This window comes from Phaseolus vulgaris, chromosome 8, assembly GCF_051622355.1.
Source record: "Phaseolus vulgaris cultivar YP4 chromosome 8, ASM5162235v1, whole genome shotgun sequence".
In the NCBI taxonomy this organism is placed as follows: domain Eukaryota; kingdom Viridiplantae; phylum Streptophyta; class Magnoliopsida; order Fabales; family Fabaceae; genus Phaseolus; species Phaseolus vulgaris.
The window spans coordinates 44,315,046-44,331,069 of NC_143505.1; the positions used below are offsets into that span (position 1 = coordinate 44,315,046).

Genomic DNA, 16,024 nt, shown 5'->3' on the forward strand with positions numbered 1-16,024 from the left:
TAACGGCATGTTTGGATGGAAATTGAAAGTGCTGTTGTATTTTTTTAATTAAAATGTATATTTTTTCTGATAAGAAAAATCTCTAAATCTCTTCTAAGATGTTCTAATTCCATTTCTAAAGGTTTAATTTGAAGCATTCTAATAATCAGTGAAATGTAAAGTAATCATGCTAAAAAAGCACGTTTGCCCCCCTCTTGCTGGAATATGAGATGTGTGAGCCAAACAAAGAACTTTTCACTTTATTTATTGAAGAAGTTATACCTCACAAATGAGTTGAGGTTATTCACGAAGTTTAATCACGCAGGAAAATCATAGGAACCAAAAAGGAATGGTTTCGTTTTTAAGAAAACTCAACACCTCAACTATTCACTATAAAATGAGAGGAACAAATCCACCAAATCATCTTCAACAAATATTCATTCTACGTTTCCATTTGCTACCCAAATTGCTGAAATTGAAGACAAAAAAAATAAAGAGAAATTGAATCAAAGAGAAAGAGTTAGAAAATGTCCACCTACCAAGATTTGGAAGCCAAATATGAAACTGAGGAAACACCAGACTCAATCACCTTGCGTCTTCTCCTTCCTGATGGTTCGTTTGGTTTATTAATTCTTATAGTTCCTTTGTTTAATTTACTAAAGTTATCAAGTATTCATTTTCAGTTAAATTAATCATTTAAACAGAAATCAATTACTCTATAGAGTAGTATATTTAAGTTTTAATCATTATTTCGGTTTATGTGCATAAAATCTGAAAATATTTATTCTTCTCTACTATTTTAAGTAAGAAAAAAATATATATTTAGTTATATAAAAGAAAATGCAATCTTTTGTGTTCTTTAAAAAACTTTGTCTAAAGAAGCTTTAAACTTCTTATACTGTACTCAAATTGTTATTTTGTTAAAGAATTTTTTATACATAAAAAAAATAGCTTATCTTCTTCCTTTTTCATCTCATTTTTATCAGGAGCTATCTATTTTTTTATGAGAAATTTGCTTGACATCTTTCATATTTTTTTATATTTATCTCGTATAATTCATTTATTAATTGTCATGTGTAACAAGTCTCTTGTTTATGTGTATTATATATTATATCTATATTTTTTTTGTTTCTTTCTTTTTCATTTTGGGAGTTTAAGTTTAGCATTTTCCATTTTTATAGCCATGTGGTTTCCCATTATACAGGTTTTGCACGTGAGCATGTTGGTGCTAAGGTTGAATACGGTTCTGCAAGGGTGAGAATTCATGGTGAAAGATCTCTTGGGAACAATAGCATGGTTCGTTTCAATACATTCTATCAAGTTCCAGAATATTGTGACATGAACAAAATTAAGGGAAAGTTTGATGGAAAAACTGTGATCATAACAATACCAACTATTCCAGATAAAGTCCCTAAAAAGCCACAAGAACCTCCTAAAGAAGCACCGCAAGAAACAGAAGCAAACCCTGCGGATGAAAACCAAGATGCTCCTACTCCTACCGATGATAACCAAGAGAAAACCAAATCAACAACTGAGAGTAAAGAAGTGGTTGATCATGAGATTTCACCTCCACCAAATGCCTCACAAGAGTCTATGCATCAAAAAGGTCAAGAGGAAGTTCAAGAAAAAGCAGAAATAACCAAAGTTGAAAGTAGAAAACAAGTTGATCAAGAGACTTCAACCCCAACAAAGGACACAGAAGAGTCCAAGTCTCAAGAAGTTCAACAAAAAGCTGCAATAACCAAAGTAGTAAGTAAAAAACAAGTTGATCAAGAGACTTCAACCCAAACAAAGGATACAGAAGAGTCCAAGTCTCAAGAAGTTCAAGAAAAAGCTGCAATAACCAAAGTTGAAAGTAAAAAACAAGTTGATCAAGAGACTTCAACCCCAACAAAGGACACAGAAGAGTCCAAGTCTCAAGAGGGTCAAGAAGGAATCCCCCCAAAAGAAGATAGTACAAAAGTTGGTCATGATGGATCAACTTCAACCCCACAAGAACATACAAAAGAATCTATTCCTCAAAAGGAAGAAGAGGAAACTCCCCCAAAAGCTACCTTTTCAAGAAATGACAAGCTTCAAGGAGAGGGAAAGTTTGCTGAGGAAAAGCAAAATGCTATTGGAGAGGAAGCAAGTGAAGACCATTCCAAGAAGGATTTGGAATCAGGAAAGGCACATGAAATGGATGGGGTGGAGGATTCCCCTATAGGGGAAATCAAAGAAGAGAGAAACGGGTTGAGAACATTTGAAGGAGACAAAATGCATGGTAAAGTTGGCAATGATGTTGGACACAAGAGTGATGATGAAAAGGTCAGGCCTGAATCAACAAGAAGGTCTAGAATTAAGGAAGTGGCTGTTTCTGCTTCTCAAACTGTGACTAGTCTAGCTAAGAGGTTCAATGAAGAAGATAAACAAAGAATGATATACATGGGTGCAGCAGTTCTTGTAGTGGCACTGGGAGTTTATGCTACCTACAAGCTTCGCTTACGTAGACCGTAGGGAAATTAATGGCATCATATCAATTTCCTTTCACATGGTTTCTTGTTACAAAAACTTTCCTTTCAATAAATAAGAACTTGCAAAGAAATTCTTACCATATCATTTGTGTATAAAACTAAATTATGCTGTCTGTTGTAATTTTAACTCATCTCCGTGGGTTAACATGACAATAACCATAGAAATTATTAAATCCTATAATAAATTGTACAAATTTAAACACAAGTCATAGTTTTCTTTTTAAATTACTTAACTTTTTAACCATTTATGTAGATTGTATGGTAATAGTAGAAACAAGCATACCATGATTTGAAATATTTTATATGCTTTCGTATTTTAAAGAAAATAAAATTAATAATGTTGGTTCATACAAAATAAAATAATAAGCTGTTTATAATAGATTATGCTTTTGAAATATTTTACTATTTGAATAGTTTATTTCTATTTTTTAAAATTTTAAAATATAATTAAAGATAAAATATAAATATTAAAATGTATCATTAATGGGAATCCCTTTTATAGGTATAAATGACAGTTATTTTGCAATTAATATAAAAAAAATTTAATATCAATGTTACTTGCATAAACCCTCAAAAGTCACCTCAAATCTCAATGTAATCCAGAACCATGCTACACACAATATTTATAGCAACCTTTATGCATCAAAGGAATTGGTGGACCACTAAAACAAAATAAACTACAAAGTAGTTAAAAAAAAGAGAAAAAAAAATGTAAAACACTTAAAATATAATTTCAATACTTAGTGGATAGCTAGGATTATCATTCTAGTAATTGTAACACAAATTTTAAGTTCTTAATTAAAATATAAAGTTACATGTCATCGCACTTGTTCAAATAACTTTAAAATGGGTACCAACATATCTAAGTAAACAATGAAAATGCATAAAATCTGACATACAAAAGTTGAAATACTCAAACTAATAAACTAAGCTAAAATTACAAGTGTTGATCACTAATAAAAATACTAAAAAAAAACAAACTATCCAAATCTAGATCATTACTATGATAATCAATTCAAGCTCAAATAATAATAGTCTTCCATGTGATCTTTGTCCCCCTTCATTATCATGGCACCTCCTCCATCTCTTGATGATCTTCTTTATTTGGAATATCATAATAATTTAATATATAAACTCTCAATGTCAGAAGAAAATTTTATCATTATCTATAATCCAATTATCATCTCACTAAATATGATTAATTTTATACACAAGTTCTCCTAAGCTACTTCTTGGTTAATTCATAACAAATCTAAATCTTCCATTTACTTTTCTTTCAAATGGGTTCATTTCTATGTAAGGACCTAAAAAGATACAACTGCAAATAATCATGAAAAAAAAAATATGTTTATCTTTGTAAAAAATTTCAATCTAAAATACACCCAAAATTATACACTAAATTCCCCATATGAATTGCATGTCAACTTTAATATTTGAAAAGAAAACTTCTACAACTCTATATGTTCCTTCACACAAGATTTTCACCATTATGATGATTGAATACAAAGTGTATTTTGAGAACTTCTCTATTAAAAAAAATATTCATATTTATAGTAAGGAATATCTCAAAAATAATTTTAACTTTATTCAAATAGACCCAAGATAATTTTGGTATTAACTAAAAGTGTGGCTATCAAAAAATGTTCTTGAAGCCTTCAAAATTTTAGTTTTTTCTTTTGTTATTAACAGATTTGGTATTTGTAAATTTCCACAACACTTACCACCATCTTTTTTTGTTATCAAATTTTAACTTGAAAGTTAACTATAAATCTAAGACTAGTGTAATTGAGAGATAAGATAGCAATGGCAAACCGGCAAGGATTAGTTTGTCTCATGCTTCATTAATGAAATACTGAATTGAAAAAATTACAATTACTTTTCAATCAAAGAATTACCTTTCATGGATACCATTGAAGGAACTTTGCACATTCTGGTTTGTCCACAATCCATTTCCTCATGCATCATGGTTGATCTCTTGTCCAAATCAAACTAAAGGAGCCCTTTGCTTGGATAAGCCCCCTCAAGTAAATCACAATGTCTTTTTAAAACAAGGGTTATTTAAAAAAAGAAAAAACTAAACTGATCAAACTAAACTGTATAGAAAAAAAAACTCAAATGTTTTGAAAAAAAAAACATTAAACGACCCCTGAACCCAATTGTGTAAAAACTACTCTGAATTATAACTTCCGAAATCAAAATTAAAATATGTTTTAAAATCATGTGCATATTGAGAATAGTTCAAAGAATTCAAAGCAATTCGATTTGATTTATTTCAACTTATTGATTGTTACACAATTCAGTTCGTCTAAACAATTATATACTTTAATTCAATCAGACTACTTCTAAAAGTTTACTTCAACTGATAAGTTCAATTTATGCATCTTGTCCACCTCAAAACCTTCTCAATGAGATAATATATAGACAGGTTGACCTTTTAGAAACTTTTAGATGTAATAAACTTTCTTTTTAAGTCAGCCTAAGCATTTTACTTTAAAAAAATTAAACTTAAAACTTTTTAATAAATAGGTAAAACTCCTTGATTTATTCCCACCACCTATTTTGAATGTGAAAACCACCAATAGAAATTAAAAGATGGTTCTATAACTGACAATGGATTTGGTTGAAACGAAAGGGTGGGCAAGGGAGAATTTTGAAGTTCTAGGAGATTGAAAATAGTATATGATTTTTTGAGGCATTAAAAAAAAGTTATTCTTGAAGTTTTATTTCCCTTTAGTAATACTTGTAAGAGTATAATCATCCTCCCTCCTAGCTAATCAACCAAACCAAAAAAGAGGGCCCTTTTTCCTCTCCTTAATTTGATCATAGTTTAGAAAAATAATTTCAGCCACCATCTTTTCTAGATTCACCCATATATCATAATGGTACATTTAAATCTCTTCCATTGAACTCTATATTCTTCAATATCCTCCATAATCATACTGATTTTCTTTTATTTTTTACTCTAATTTCAAAGGTAGAATGGTGGCTTAAATCCTATACCATGTCTGGCAACAAATTCCAGCAAGTTATGAAACTCATCACCTCTAACCATATGAATTACATGGCATTCAAGCTTTGGTAAGCTAAAGACCTGGTTCATAATTAAAATATCTTAATCTGACCTATTTACTCGTCAAGAGGCTAACCTGTTTCAAAAACTAACCTAGCCTGAACCTGCTTCACAAAAGCTTAAAAACAAGCCAATAAGCATTAACAAATTATTAATGATTACAATTTTTTATGTTATTATTAGACGTAAATTGCAATATATATATATATATATATATATATGTATGTATTATATATTATTTACATAAATATAATATACAATAATATACTATGTATATTTAAACAGACATGTCTATCAAGCGTAATAGACATGTCTACCAAGAGAAGATGAACACAGAAGACAAAGCTGAACAGAAAAAGAAGTGGTGCAAAGCTGGTCTCAAATAATGGATCTTTTTTCTGGCACAGTAGGATCATCATATTCTAGAGATTTTAAGCTCAACATCATAAAATCCGCCAATCATCCCTAAACATATTTGAAGAGAGCAGTGTAAGATTGTTGGGTGCTAGAAAAATCATTGGATCATGCAACTTCCGTAACAAAATAGGGGGCAGCATATGGGACCACAGGCAATTTAAACAATGTGGCACACTACACATCACAATAAAATGCAGAATGCAATTGTGCATTTATAAATTACAAAACAAGACCACAAAGCAAAAGATTGGACAAGTTACAGGCTTTAGTAAATACAAAAACAAAAATGGTTGTGGATTTTGCACTTACCTCAAACAACTGCACCCATTGGGATTGGAAAATAGGCCTTTGTATGAGAAAGGGGTAAATCAATTTAGAGGAAACTTGGGGGTGAGAGAGATGTTTATTGTTGGTTTTGTTGTCATTTAAATGTAACACTTAAAATGGCAACCACTAAGTGTGTTGTTCATTGATCCAAACAATAGGCATCCAATGTTTAGAACACTAACTCACAAGGCTGACATGCAATGTCTGAGGACCACCAGTGCATCTTTCTCCTTGTAAACATAGTAGTAAAGTTAATATATTAATAGGTGATTTACTCTTATGGACCAAATAAAACTAGTTGAGAAATTTATTTACTCTTATCATAGGATGTGGTGTTTACACCTAATTATGTAGTCTTTTATATATTATGAGGTTCAATTATGAATTTTGAATGAGATGTAATGATTTTATGTATGTGTATATAAGTTTTCATAAAATTGTAGGATCTTACGATCCGGGTTATGATCTTTCAATTTACGATTCGCGTTTATCTTTCCGATCCTAAGTAAGATCTCGATTTTGACTACCTCCCAAAGGTTCAACAAGTTAACAATTAACCATTCAAAAATGTTCATATGAACTCAAACCTATCTGGAAAAAACTGATATCAATGAGGATGGCCAGAAAAAAAAGATGAATTAAAGGAAATGCCAGCTTTCATTAACCATCACCAACTTAGAAACAAAGGTCAAGGAAAGAGAAGGAGTCAAGTTTGAATAAAGCTATGCAAACGTAAGATTTTTAAGAAATGAAAACCAAACAAAGACAAAAATTGATAAAAAAAAAATTGTGCTTTGTAAATAAGAATTTCATAACCTACAATCATTCATCAGAAAGCCCATCACCATGAAAACTGTTACCATTATCTTGATCAACCAAAGATTTGCTCTTAGGTTTTGCCAATTTGCTAGATTTTGAAGATCTCTTAACTTTTTCTGCTTGCAATTCCAACACCTTCTCTGAAGGTTTCCGCTTTCTTTTAATGCGCCCAACATCGTCTTCATGAAATTGAAAAATAAAATATTGTTACTGAAGGCATCATAAGAGTCAGAGGTCCATACTAGAAAATACACAATCTCATTGACATTTCAACCACACTGGAAATAAAAAGGAGAACTTCTAAGCCAGTACAGCGGAAAAAATAGCAGAGACTTTGAAATTTTTTTAGAAGCATAATCACTAAGTTAATTGATCCTAAACTGTAATTAAACACATTAAACCTACCACTATACTTGGCTAAGAAGAAATAGAGCAAAAAAAAAAGCTAAAGAATACAGATAGAGATGCATTTCCTTTTAATTGGTTGAAGAGAAAAGTTGACTAAATATAAAAACTTCGAAATTTGTTTCTCCTCCATTCTGTTCAACTCAAATTTCAATTTTTTTTCACCCGTCGTTATCTCTCCATTCAAACAAGCATAATAGTTATCCAATTTCTTCTAGTAATAGACTTAATCAAGTGAAGTTGCAAATTGCAAAGTTAAGCTTACCAGATAAATTTACTGACAAAGTCACAAGATCATTATTCTATAACTTTTATTTTTGGGAGGAGTAGGAATTAGAATTAGAATTTGTGATAAGAATTAAATCACTTAGCTACAATCATACAATGAAAAGCATGTTATTACCTTCAAGAGGACTGGATGCATGATTCATCATAAGTCCATTTGGTCCAGCTTCTTCTGAAGGGGATCCAGTGTTATTGCTGTCCAACAACTTCGAAGAACTTTCTGCACACTTGTCTTGCTGTTCCGGAGGATCACGATTAGGGGTTGCTGGCAAGAAACATAGCTCTTCTTGAGACATATCAGAATCACTGAAAGTGGCATCTTTCTCCACTGATACGATGTCAACTTCCTCATCTTCATTTACATCAGGTCCTTTCACCTGCAAGCATATTACACAAAAAAGAATGGGCAAAAGGAAATAAAGATGTCCATGACCAATCTAATAAAATAGCATTTACCTTCTCAGTCTCAGGAATCAGATCAAATTCATCTTCACGCTCTACGTATTCCTCATTTTCCTCAAGCTCCTTGAAATCAGGAGCAAATGCACTCCAATTTTCGGTATAATCTTTTGCCCATATATAAACAAAGCCATTCAGGGAAACAGATACAACAAAAGGATGTACAGGATGCCATGCTAGATCGATAAGAGCTTCCTTTGGTCCTTCAAGAATTTTCACGAGATGTCCAGCTCTATCCCATATGTAAATCTTGTGCTCACCTTTGCTAGCAGAACCACCAACTACCCACTCACCATCACCACTGAAACAAGGAGCTTTCCAGTGTACCTTTGTGATGGCATCTTGAAATTCCCGGAATAAAATTAAACATTTTGATCCAATGGCCTTCAACTTCTCACTATTATTTAGATCACCAAAGTTCTTATTCAAGTCATCAAGGGTTCTGGCCTCCTCTTTCAGGGGCAGAAGGTTTTCATAGATCCTTATTACTCTATCATTGGAATTCGTGAGTAGATACTGCCCATTCCTGCTGAACACAATGTTCTTGACAACAGAACCACCGGTGATTGGAACTACAGCACGCACTTCACCATTTTTGTAATCAATAACAAGAATTTCACCTTTTGAGTTTCCCAGATAAACCAGAGTCCCGTACTTGTTAAAACAAGCAGCAGTTGGTGTGAAGGAGGTGATTCCATCAGAAGACTTATTGCGTGAAGGAGGGATTGGTCCATTGCTCGTCTCTGACACAGAAACTTTAAGCAAAGTTGTGTTTCCTGTATTCAGGTCAACAATCATAGGAGCACATGAAAGAGGACATGCTAAGCAAAGAGATGGTGTTGAAGATCCTGGATGAAGACGAGCTTGTAGAGGGGTTTGTTGCAAAACTATTCGCGTTATCTTCTTACCACTCATAACATCCCACAAAATTAATGATTTGTCAGCAGCAGATACCAGAATTCGATGACCATACTTTGACCAACAGATGCTGGTTATGGGTGAAGAACATTCATCATCATGAAGAATCTTAGCAATGCCTCTTGTTTCGAAATCCCAAATAACACAACTTCCATCATTGCACCCAGCTGGTTTAATTGTGCAAATCATGATCAAAATGAGAAAATAGATATCATCATACAATAACTCCAATAACTTTTGAACAAATAACACACATCATGGAAACAAGTCCATGCTTCAGAAAATTAAGCACCACGATTTTCAAAGAAAACCTACTACTAATTTATCTTGAAATCTAATCCCAAAAAGAAAATATGTCTAAATAAAATCAAATTAGAATGTTTTTTCAAAATTGTTGAACTTAACTTCATTCTAATAAATAAACTGAATATAAAATTAGAATAACAATCAGATTGGCGTAGTACATAACTGAAATGGATAGTTTAAAATATAAACCCAACAAAAGTTGCTCCGTCGTGAGCAAAATTCAGATGAGAGCCAAGCCATAGATGGTTCAGAAAGAATTTGACACAACTGTGCAATCAACATAAACCGAAACACAAACTGATTATTAGCTAACTCTTGCCTGCAATCATATTGTACTTGGTTCATTGAACTTAAACTGTTCATACCATGAACTTTAAAGTACGTGCAATAATTACAATTGTTTAGTCAACTCTGTTGATAGAGTATGTGGTTCATGAGTCTCATCCTAAAATGCATGGTTCATCAATATCAGTGTGCAGCAGTAGCAAGTATATCAAGAGTCTATATAATGGATGATGATATGGAGAACCTGATTACTACATTTCTAGAAGAATTCCTAGAGAATAGACTTTAAACTTAACTTAACTGGCTTGTGAGGTGAGACCCTCGCACCATGGTGGGAATAGTATTTATGGGTGGTTTGATACACGGTAGATCCAACAAACCTAATTAGAATAGACTAAAAAAACCTAACTAGGACAGGATCTTATACCATCTTAGAAAATGAACTTTTAAGTCAAACTCAATCTCACAAAAAATTTGAAGTTTGCACTTATTTATATACTATAATTTGATCCTATATCCAGTCAATTTCAGATAATAGAAAAAATACTTCTATTAGTTCTCCCAAAAAGATTCGATTCAGTCCTGTTCTGTCTCTCTCTTTCTTCCCCCCTCTAAATTCACTAAATCATACCATGAACAGGACTTGCATAAAAATTTAACTTATTTTTCTATACGAGACGAAGCTTAGAGATTAACATGAACAAACAAACAACCACATCATGCATATCACGTTTATTCAGTGCATTGAGCATCAATTGCACAATTACTACATCAGGGGAACATGAATAACATTACTATTTCTCCATCCACAAGCCAAGGCAAAAAATAGTAATAATAATAATCAAACACAATACTCCACTCTACGCTTAATGCTAAAATCCCAAATTCAACATAACCCCACTAGGAAAACTGCCAAACAAAAAACACGCTGAACAAAAACAAAAATAATGTCCTTTTCTTACTGGGTCATCAGGTAAAGTTGAGTTCTTTAACCTTGAAATCGCCACTTAAAACATTGAAACGGATTTTAACCATAGCCCATCTTTTAAAACCAAAATCAAAAGACAAAGACAATGCAAAAATGCATCAAGGAGAATACCCAAAAAAGACCACAGCAGCAGTTGAGTACGAAACATGAAAGAGAAGGAGACATAGAGAGATAGAGAGCTTACCGGCAAGGAGGGTACCACGGCGATTGAAGGCAATACATTTCATGCAGCCATGTTCCAAATACTCTTCGATCACTTCTGGAAAATCACCCTGCAATGGATCTTTAACAAGGTGCACGCCACAATGGTAAGACAATATTAGAAAAGAGAGGACAAAGCGAAAAATGACATGGAGTAAAGAAAAAAAACAATGAAAAATAAAAAAAAAAACGAACCAATAATGGAGGCGTTCATCATACTAAGAGAAGGAAGGTGTCCACTGCCCAAAGCTAGCAGAGGGGAACAAGATTGAAACAGAGGAATGAAGGAGGGAATAAGTCAACAATTACAAACAAAAATAACATACAAAATTTACCATGATGTCTATTTATTTTGTCAGAACCCTCACAAAAAGCATGTATTAGGTTTAGATTATTTTTTTAGAAAATTAAAAAAAAAAACAGAAAGATATAATAGGATAAAAAATACTTGAATTGATCAAATATTTAGGAGATTATGTCTGTTAATTTCATTTTTTTTATAAATTTTTTTATATTAAGCATCACTATCTAATTTCACATCTTTTATATAACAAGAATCATCTGTTATCACATGAAAAAAATTATTATAAAAATATAAAAAACTATATTAAAATTCATGTTATACATGGATAGATCGTACATATTCATAAAAAAATTCTAATAACAGACTAAATGGAATTTTATTATACTAATGAAATGATTTTTTATAAATAAATCTTAAATTAACTAACTTATATGTATTTCATGAATTAGGAAGCATTTAACCAAAACATAAACACATTGAAAGTAAATGGGTGTTAATTTATATTTGAAACAAATTATACTTTCTAAAAAGTACTAATATTTCATAAATCTTCAACTGATTCCTTCTTTGTTGTTGATTGGTCAATTAAGGTTTAAAATTAATTTTAAAATATAAAATAGTTAGTTAAATATAAATAACGCACCACCTCTCTTTGTTTCATGTTTTAAATCCTATAAACATGTGTTATTGATTGCAGTTTGTTTTGGAGAGAGAGGGAAGAGAAGATATGGGTGAAAAATAAATGAATAACGGATATAATAAAAATATAAATTATTTTATTAAAGAAAAAAATAAAAATAAGAAAGAAAGAGATTAAGAAAATGGAAAAAAGTAATAATGATTTATTTGTATCTATAATTTCTATAATAATAGATAAAATGTCATCTAATTTTGTTTGTCATGTTTATTTCATTTTACTAGTCTCACATATGTATAGGTTATCAGTGTCAACTCTCTCTCATAATTATTATTTTTTTATAAATTACTTCCTATAAATATCTTTTAAATACTTTTTACTAAATGTAGACTCATTTATTTTCAGTACCAAAGAATATATATATATATATATATATATATATATTAATTTAAAATTTTCATAATAAATTATATATTATATCATTATCGATTATATTTACAATAATTAGTTATATATTATATTGTATATTTAAATTATTTGATAAATATCATGAATAATTTTGTAATTAATCGAGTAAGATAAGAATGAGAGAATTTTGTTTCGCATTTAAAGGTGCCACATTGATTTCTTTTTCTCTACACTGCCTATTTTTTAATAAAAAAATATTTACAAATTAAAATTCATATATAAAAATAAATATTTTTATGATAATGAAAATTTGTTACTAAAAATTTGTATTGAAGAACAGGTCAAAAAATAATAAGGGAGCAGTTAAATGATATCTTTGAATTGAGAGATGAAAAAAAAATAGTTTAAAACAATTGTATGGTTTGCAAATTTCTTATGATTTTGTTAAACATTACAATAATCTACAATCAATAAGTACTAGGGGAAGAAAAAAATATTTTTTGATTTTTATTATGGTTTGATTATATTCAATTTTCAATTAACTTATTAAGTTTCACAGACTATTATTACAAGTGACAAAGTATTATTTATAATGTAACTAAAAACTTAATAATTGTTTGAATATTCAACCATTAATAGTCAAAATTTCAATTATTTTTGTAACTCAATTACTTTTAACTAAAAATTTGTATTGCTTAGAAATTAATCACTCTTATCTAATAGTGTTGTTTTGGCACTAGTACACTTAATATGTGTCACTCAATATTTGAAATACAATTAATCTTAGCTAAATAAACAAAGTTTGTATAAAGATGTGATCACAAAGATCACAAGAGTTTGTTGTTCATTATAAAGTGTTAGCGTCTTCTAAGGTATAAAATTATATGCACTCTTTTCTAGTTTGTTATACAAATATAATGTTCTTCTATAAAACTTTTAATGTTACAAAAGGGTTTTGACACTTAAAATTGATCACTTCTCTTATCTTCTTCAAATGATAGCTTAGAAGAAATAGTTGTGAATATTTTTTATAGTTGAGACATTAAGAGCTTTTATACTCATAGGACTCCATCTTCTTTACTATTCATGCAGCATCAAATGCCAATTTCTTCTTCAAGCAACATTCTAATAGTTGGCACTATTGTATTTATTAGTATTATGTCATATACCATTTTAATCAAAATGAAGTAGAAACGAAAACCATACACACTAGATAGATTTGACACAAATTTAACTTGTGTCAAGATAATTACTGAAACGAAACAACTTTAACTTGTAATTCAAGATATCTTAATGTACACCCGTGAATCATCTAAATAAATATAAGATGCAGATATTCCTTGAATTAGAGTACTAAACTCAAATAATATTTTCATTAAATAGAATATAAGTTTAAGGTCTTTGTGTACTTAATATTTATTTTATTGGAAAAAATAAAACTGTGAAATATTATTTTTCTATAAGACACAATATTTGTGTCTTACATCATATACAAACAGTTAAAAAATTAATTCTTTTATTAATATAATATCACAATTACATGTAAAAACACTTAATTTTCAATCACAGTAATATTATTTATGATGGATAGTTCTAACATACTATTGAATGAAAAAAATTTAATTGCGTTTATTTAGGATATACAACTTTTTGCAATAATTTTTATGTCAATTTTTTTATTAGACTCCATTATCCTTTTTATATGTACTTTTAATTTTATAGAGATATAATTGTTTTAAGCGCTTTTTAGTGTCATTTTTAAATAAGAGTATTTTATCTTTCATTGAATTAAATAATTTATTATATGATTATCAAAACCATATATGCACGAGCTCATACCCAACTCAAATTGTAGGTGTACGAATTAAAATAGATCATGGAGTTAAATTAGACTTTTGTAATACCCTGAAAAGAAATGGATTAAATAACAGGTTCATACATTTCAAATCCAATAAATTTAATTTTATTACATAATAAATCTATCTATAAATATAACAAATAGAAGGCACTTCTGGGGTAAGTTTTAAAAAAAATTCAAAAAGAAAAAAATTCAAATTTTAACTAAAAATAGCAAGCTGAAACTCATTCTGGGAGTGACAAGTGGCACTCTATATGACTTACACGTGTGCAAAATCCCATTTCTTTAAATACTCCCTTTTTTTATATACACTTTCAGCGTTTCTCTCTCCTATTACTCAACTTCCCCGATCTCTCTTATCTGGTTCCCTGCACCGTTCTTCTCTTTGTTTCCTTCTCTCTCCTATTTTTCAACTTCCCATGTTTCTCTTCTCTGGTTTCTTGCACCGATCTTCTCTGGTTTTCCTGCGTTGTTCTTCTCTGGATTTCCTGTGGTTCTCTCCTATTTCTCCAGGTTATTATTTACTCTTTTTGAGTTTTTCTTATCAAAGTTTAGTTCTTTTCATGTTTCTGATGATTTTTTTCTTCTTTGGGTTTCCTGCACGGTTCTTCTCTGGGTTTCTTACGGTTCTCTCCTATTTCTCCAGGTTATTATTTCTTCCTTTTGGGTTTTTCTTATCAAAGTTTCGTTCTTTTCATGTTTCTGATGATTTTTTTCTTCTCTGGATTTCCTGCAGTTCTCTCCTATTTCTCCAGGTTATTATTTCTTCTTTTTGGGTTTTTCTTATCAAAGTTTAGTTCTTTTCATGTTTCTGATATTTTTTTCTTCTCTGGGTTTCCTGCACGGTTCTTCTCTGGGTTTCCTGCGGTTCTCTCCTATTTCTCCAGGTTATTATTTCTTCTATTTGGGTTTTTCTTATCAAAGTTTAGTTCTTTTCATGTTTCTGATGATTTTTTTATTCTCTGGATTTCCTGCAGTTCTCTCCTATTTCTCCAGGTTATTATTTCTTCTTTTTTGGTTTTTCTTATCAAAGTTTAGTTCTTTTCATGTTTCTGATGATTTTTTTCTTCTCTGGGTTTCCTGCACGGTTCTTCTCTGGGTTTCCTATGGTTCTCTCCTATTTCTCCAGGTTATTATTTCTTCTTTTTGGGTTTTTCTTATCAAAGTTTAGTTCTTTTCATGTTTCTGATGATTTTTTTCTTCTCTGACTTCTCTGGGTCTTCTCTGGGTTTCCTGCGATTCTCTCCTATTTCTCCAGGTTATTATTTCTTCTTTTTGGGTTTTTCTTATCAAAGTTTCGTTCTTTTCATGTTTCTGATATTTTTTTTCTTCCCTGGGTTTCTTGCACGCTGGGTTCCCTGCGGTTCTCTCCTATTTCTCCAGGTTATTATTTATTCTTTTTGGGTTTTTCTTATCAAAGTTTTGTTCTTTTCATGTTTCTGCTGTTTTTTTCATCTACATTTCATTTCAGTTTCTTCCGCAACCAGTAGTGGAAGTTGAATGGATTTTCATTCATATCCATTGTATGTTCAAGCACCAAGGTGAAATCTTTTCCCGGTTAAGTTTGTCTGTCCTCATGGTTTGGACTTCTACTCAAAGACATATTTTGTTGGATTTTGCTTATCAAAGTTTCGTTTTTTTTCATGTCTCCGTTGATTCTTTTACCGTTTCTTTGCTTCGTTCTTGACATTGTTTTGTTCTTGACATGTTGATTCTGTTTTTTTTTTGTTACGTCTCATAGCATAAAAATTATATTTTTTTTTTGTTTTTCTTATCAAAGTTTCATTCTTTTCATGTTTTGATTCTGTTCATCTCTTTTACCGCCGCTTCTTTGTTTCTTTGCTG

At 30.6% G+C, this 16,024-nt stretch overlaps 2 protein-coding genes across 2 annotated transcripts; one reads left to right on the forward strand and one right to left on the reverse strand.

The window, feature by feature from the left end:
- The first annotated feature begins 401 nt into the window (after positions 1-401).
- LOC137825632 (uncharacterized) lies at positions 402-2,683 on the forward strand. The gene is made up of 2 exons (XM_068631352.2): positions 402-591; positions 1,184-2,683. The coding sequence occupies exons 1-2, from the start codon at positions 507-509 to the stop codon at positions 2,473-2,475; spliced, it is 1,377 nt and encodes a 458-aa protein (XP_068487453.2). The 5' UTR covers positions 402-506; the 3' UTR covers positions 2,476-2,683.
- Positions 2,684-6,944: 4,261 nt separating this feature from the next.
- Positions 6,945-11,294, reverse strand: LOC137826245 (protein RBL). Its single transcript, XM_068632139.2, has 5 exons — positions 11,168-11,294; positions 10,956-11,054; positions 8,272-9,359; positions 7,934-8,192; positions 6,945-7,304 (listed from the first exon to the last, which is right to left on the reverse strand). Exons 1-5 carry the CDS (start codon positions 11,187-11,189, stop codon positions 7,129-7,131), a joined length of 1,644 nt encoding a protein of 547 aa, XP_068488240.2. The 5' UTR covers positions 11,190-11,294; the 3' UTR covers positions 6,945-7,128.
- Between the last annotated feature and the right edge of the window lie 4,730 nt (positions 11,295-16,024).

Coding starts and splice junctions, on each gene's coding strand:
- LOC137826245 (XM_068632139.2), bottom strand. CDS start 11,189: ATGATGAACGCCTCCATTATTG. Junction 11,055..11,167: donor GATGAACGCCTCCATTATTG/GTTCGTTTTTTT, acceptor ACCTTGTTAAAG/ATCCATTGCAGGGTGATTTT. Junction 7,305..7,933: donor TGCATCCAGTCCTCTTGAAG/GTAATAACATGC, acceptor AATTTCATGAAG/ACGATGTTGGGCGCATTAAA.
- LOC137825632 (XM_068631352.2), top strand. CDS start 507: ATGTCCACCTACCAAGATTTGGAAGCCAAATATGAAACTGAGGAAACA. Junction 592..1,183: donor GCGTCTTCTCCTTCCTGATG/GTTCGTTTGGTT, acceptor CCCATTATACAG/GTTTTGCACGTGAGCATGTT.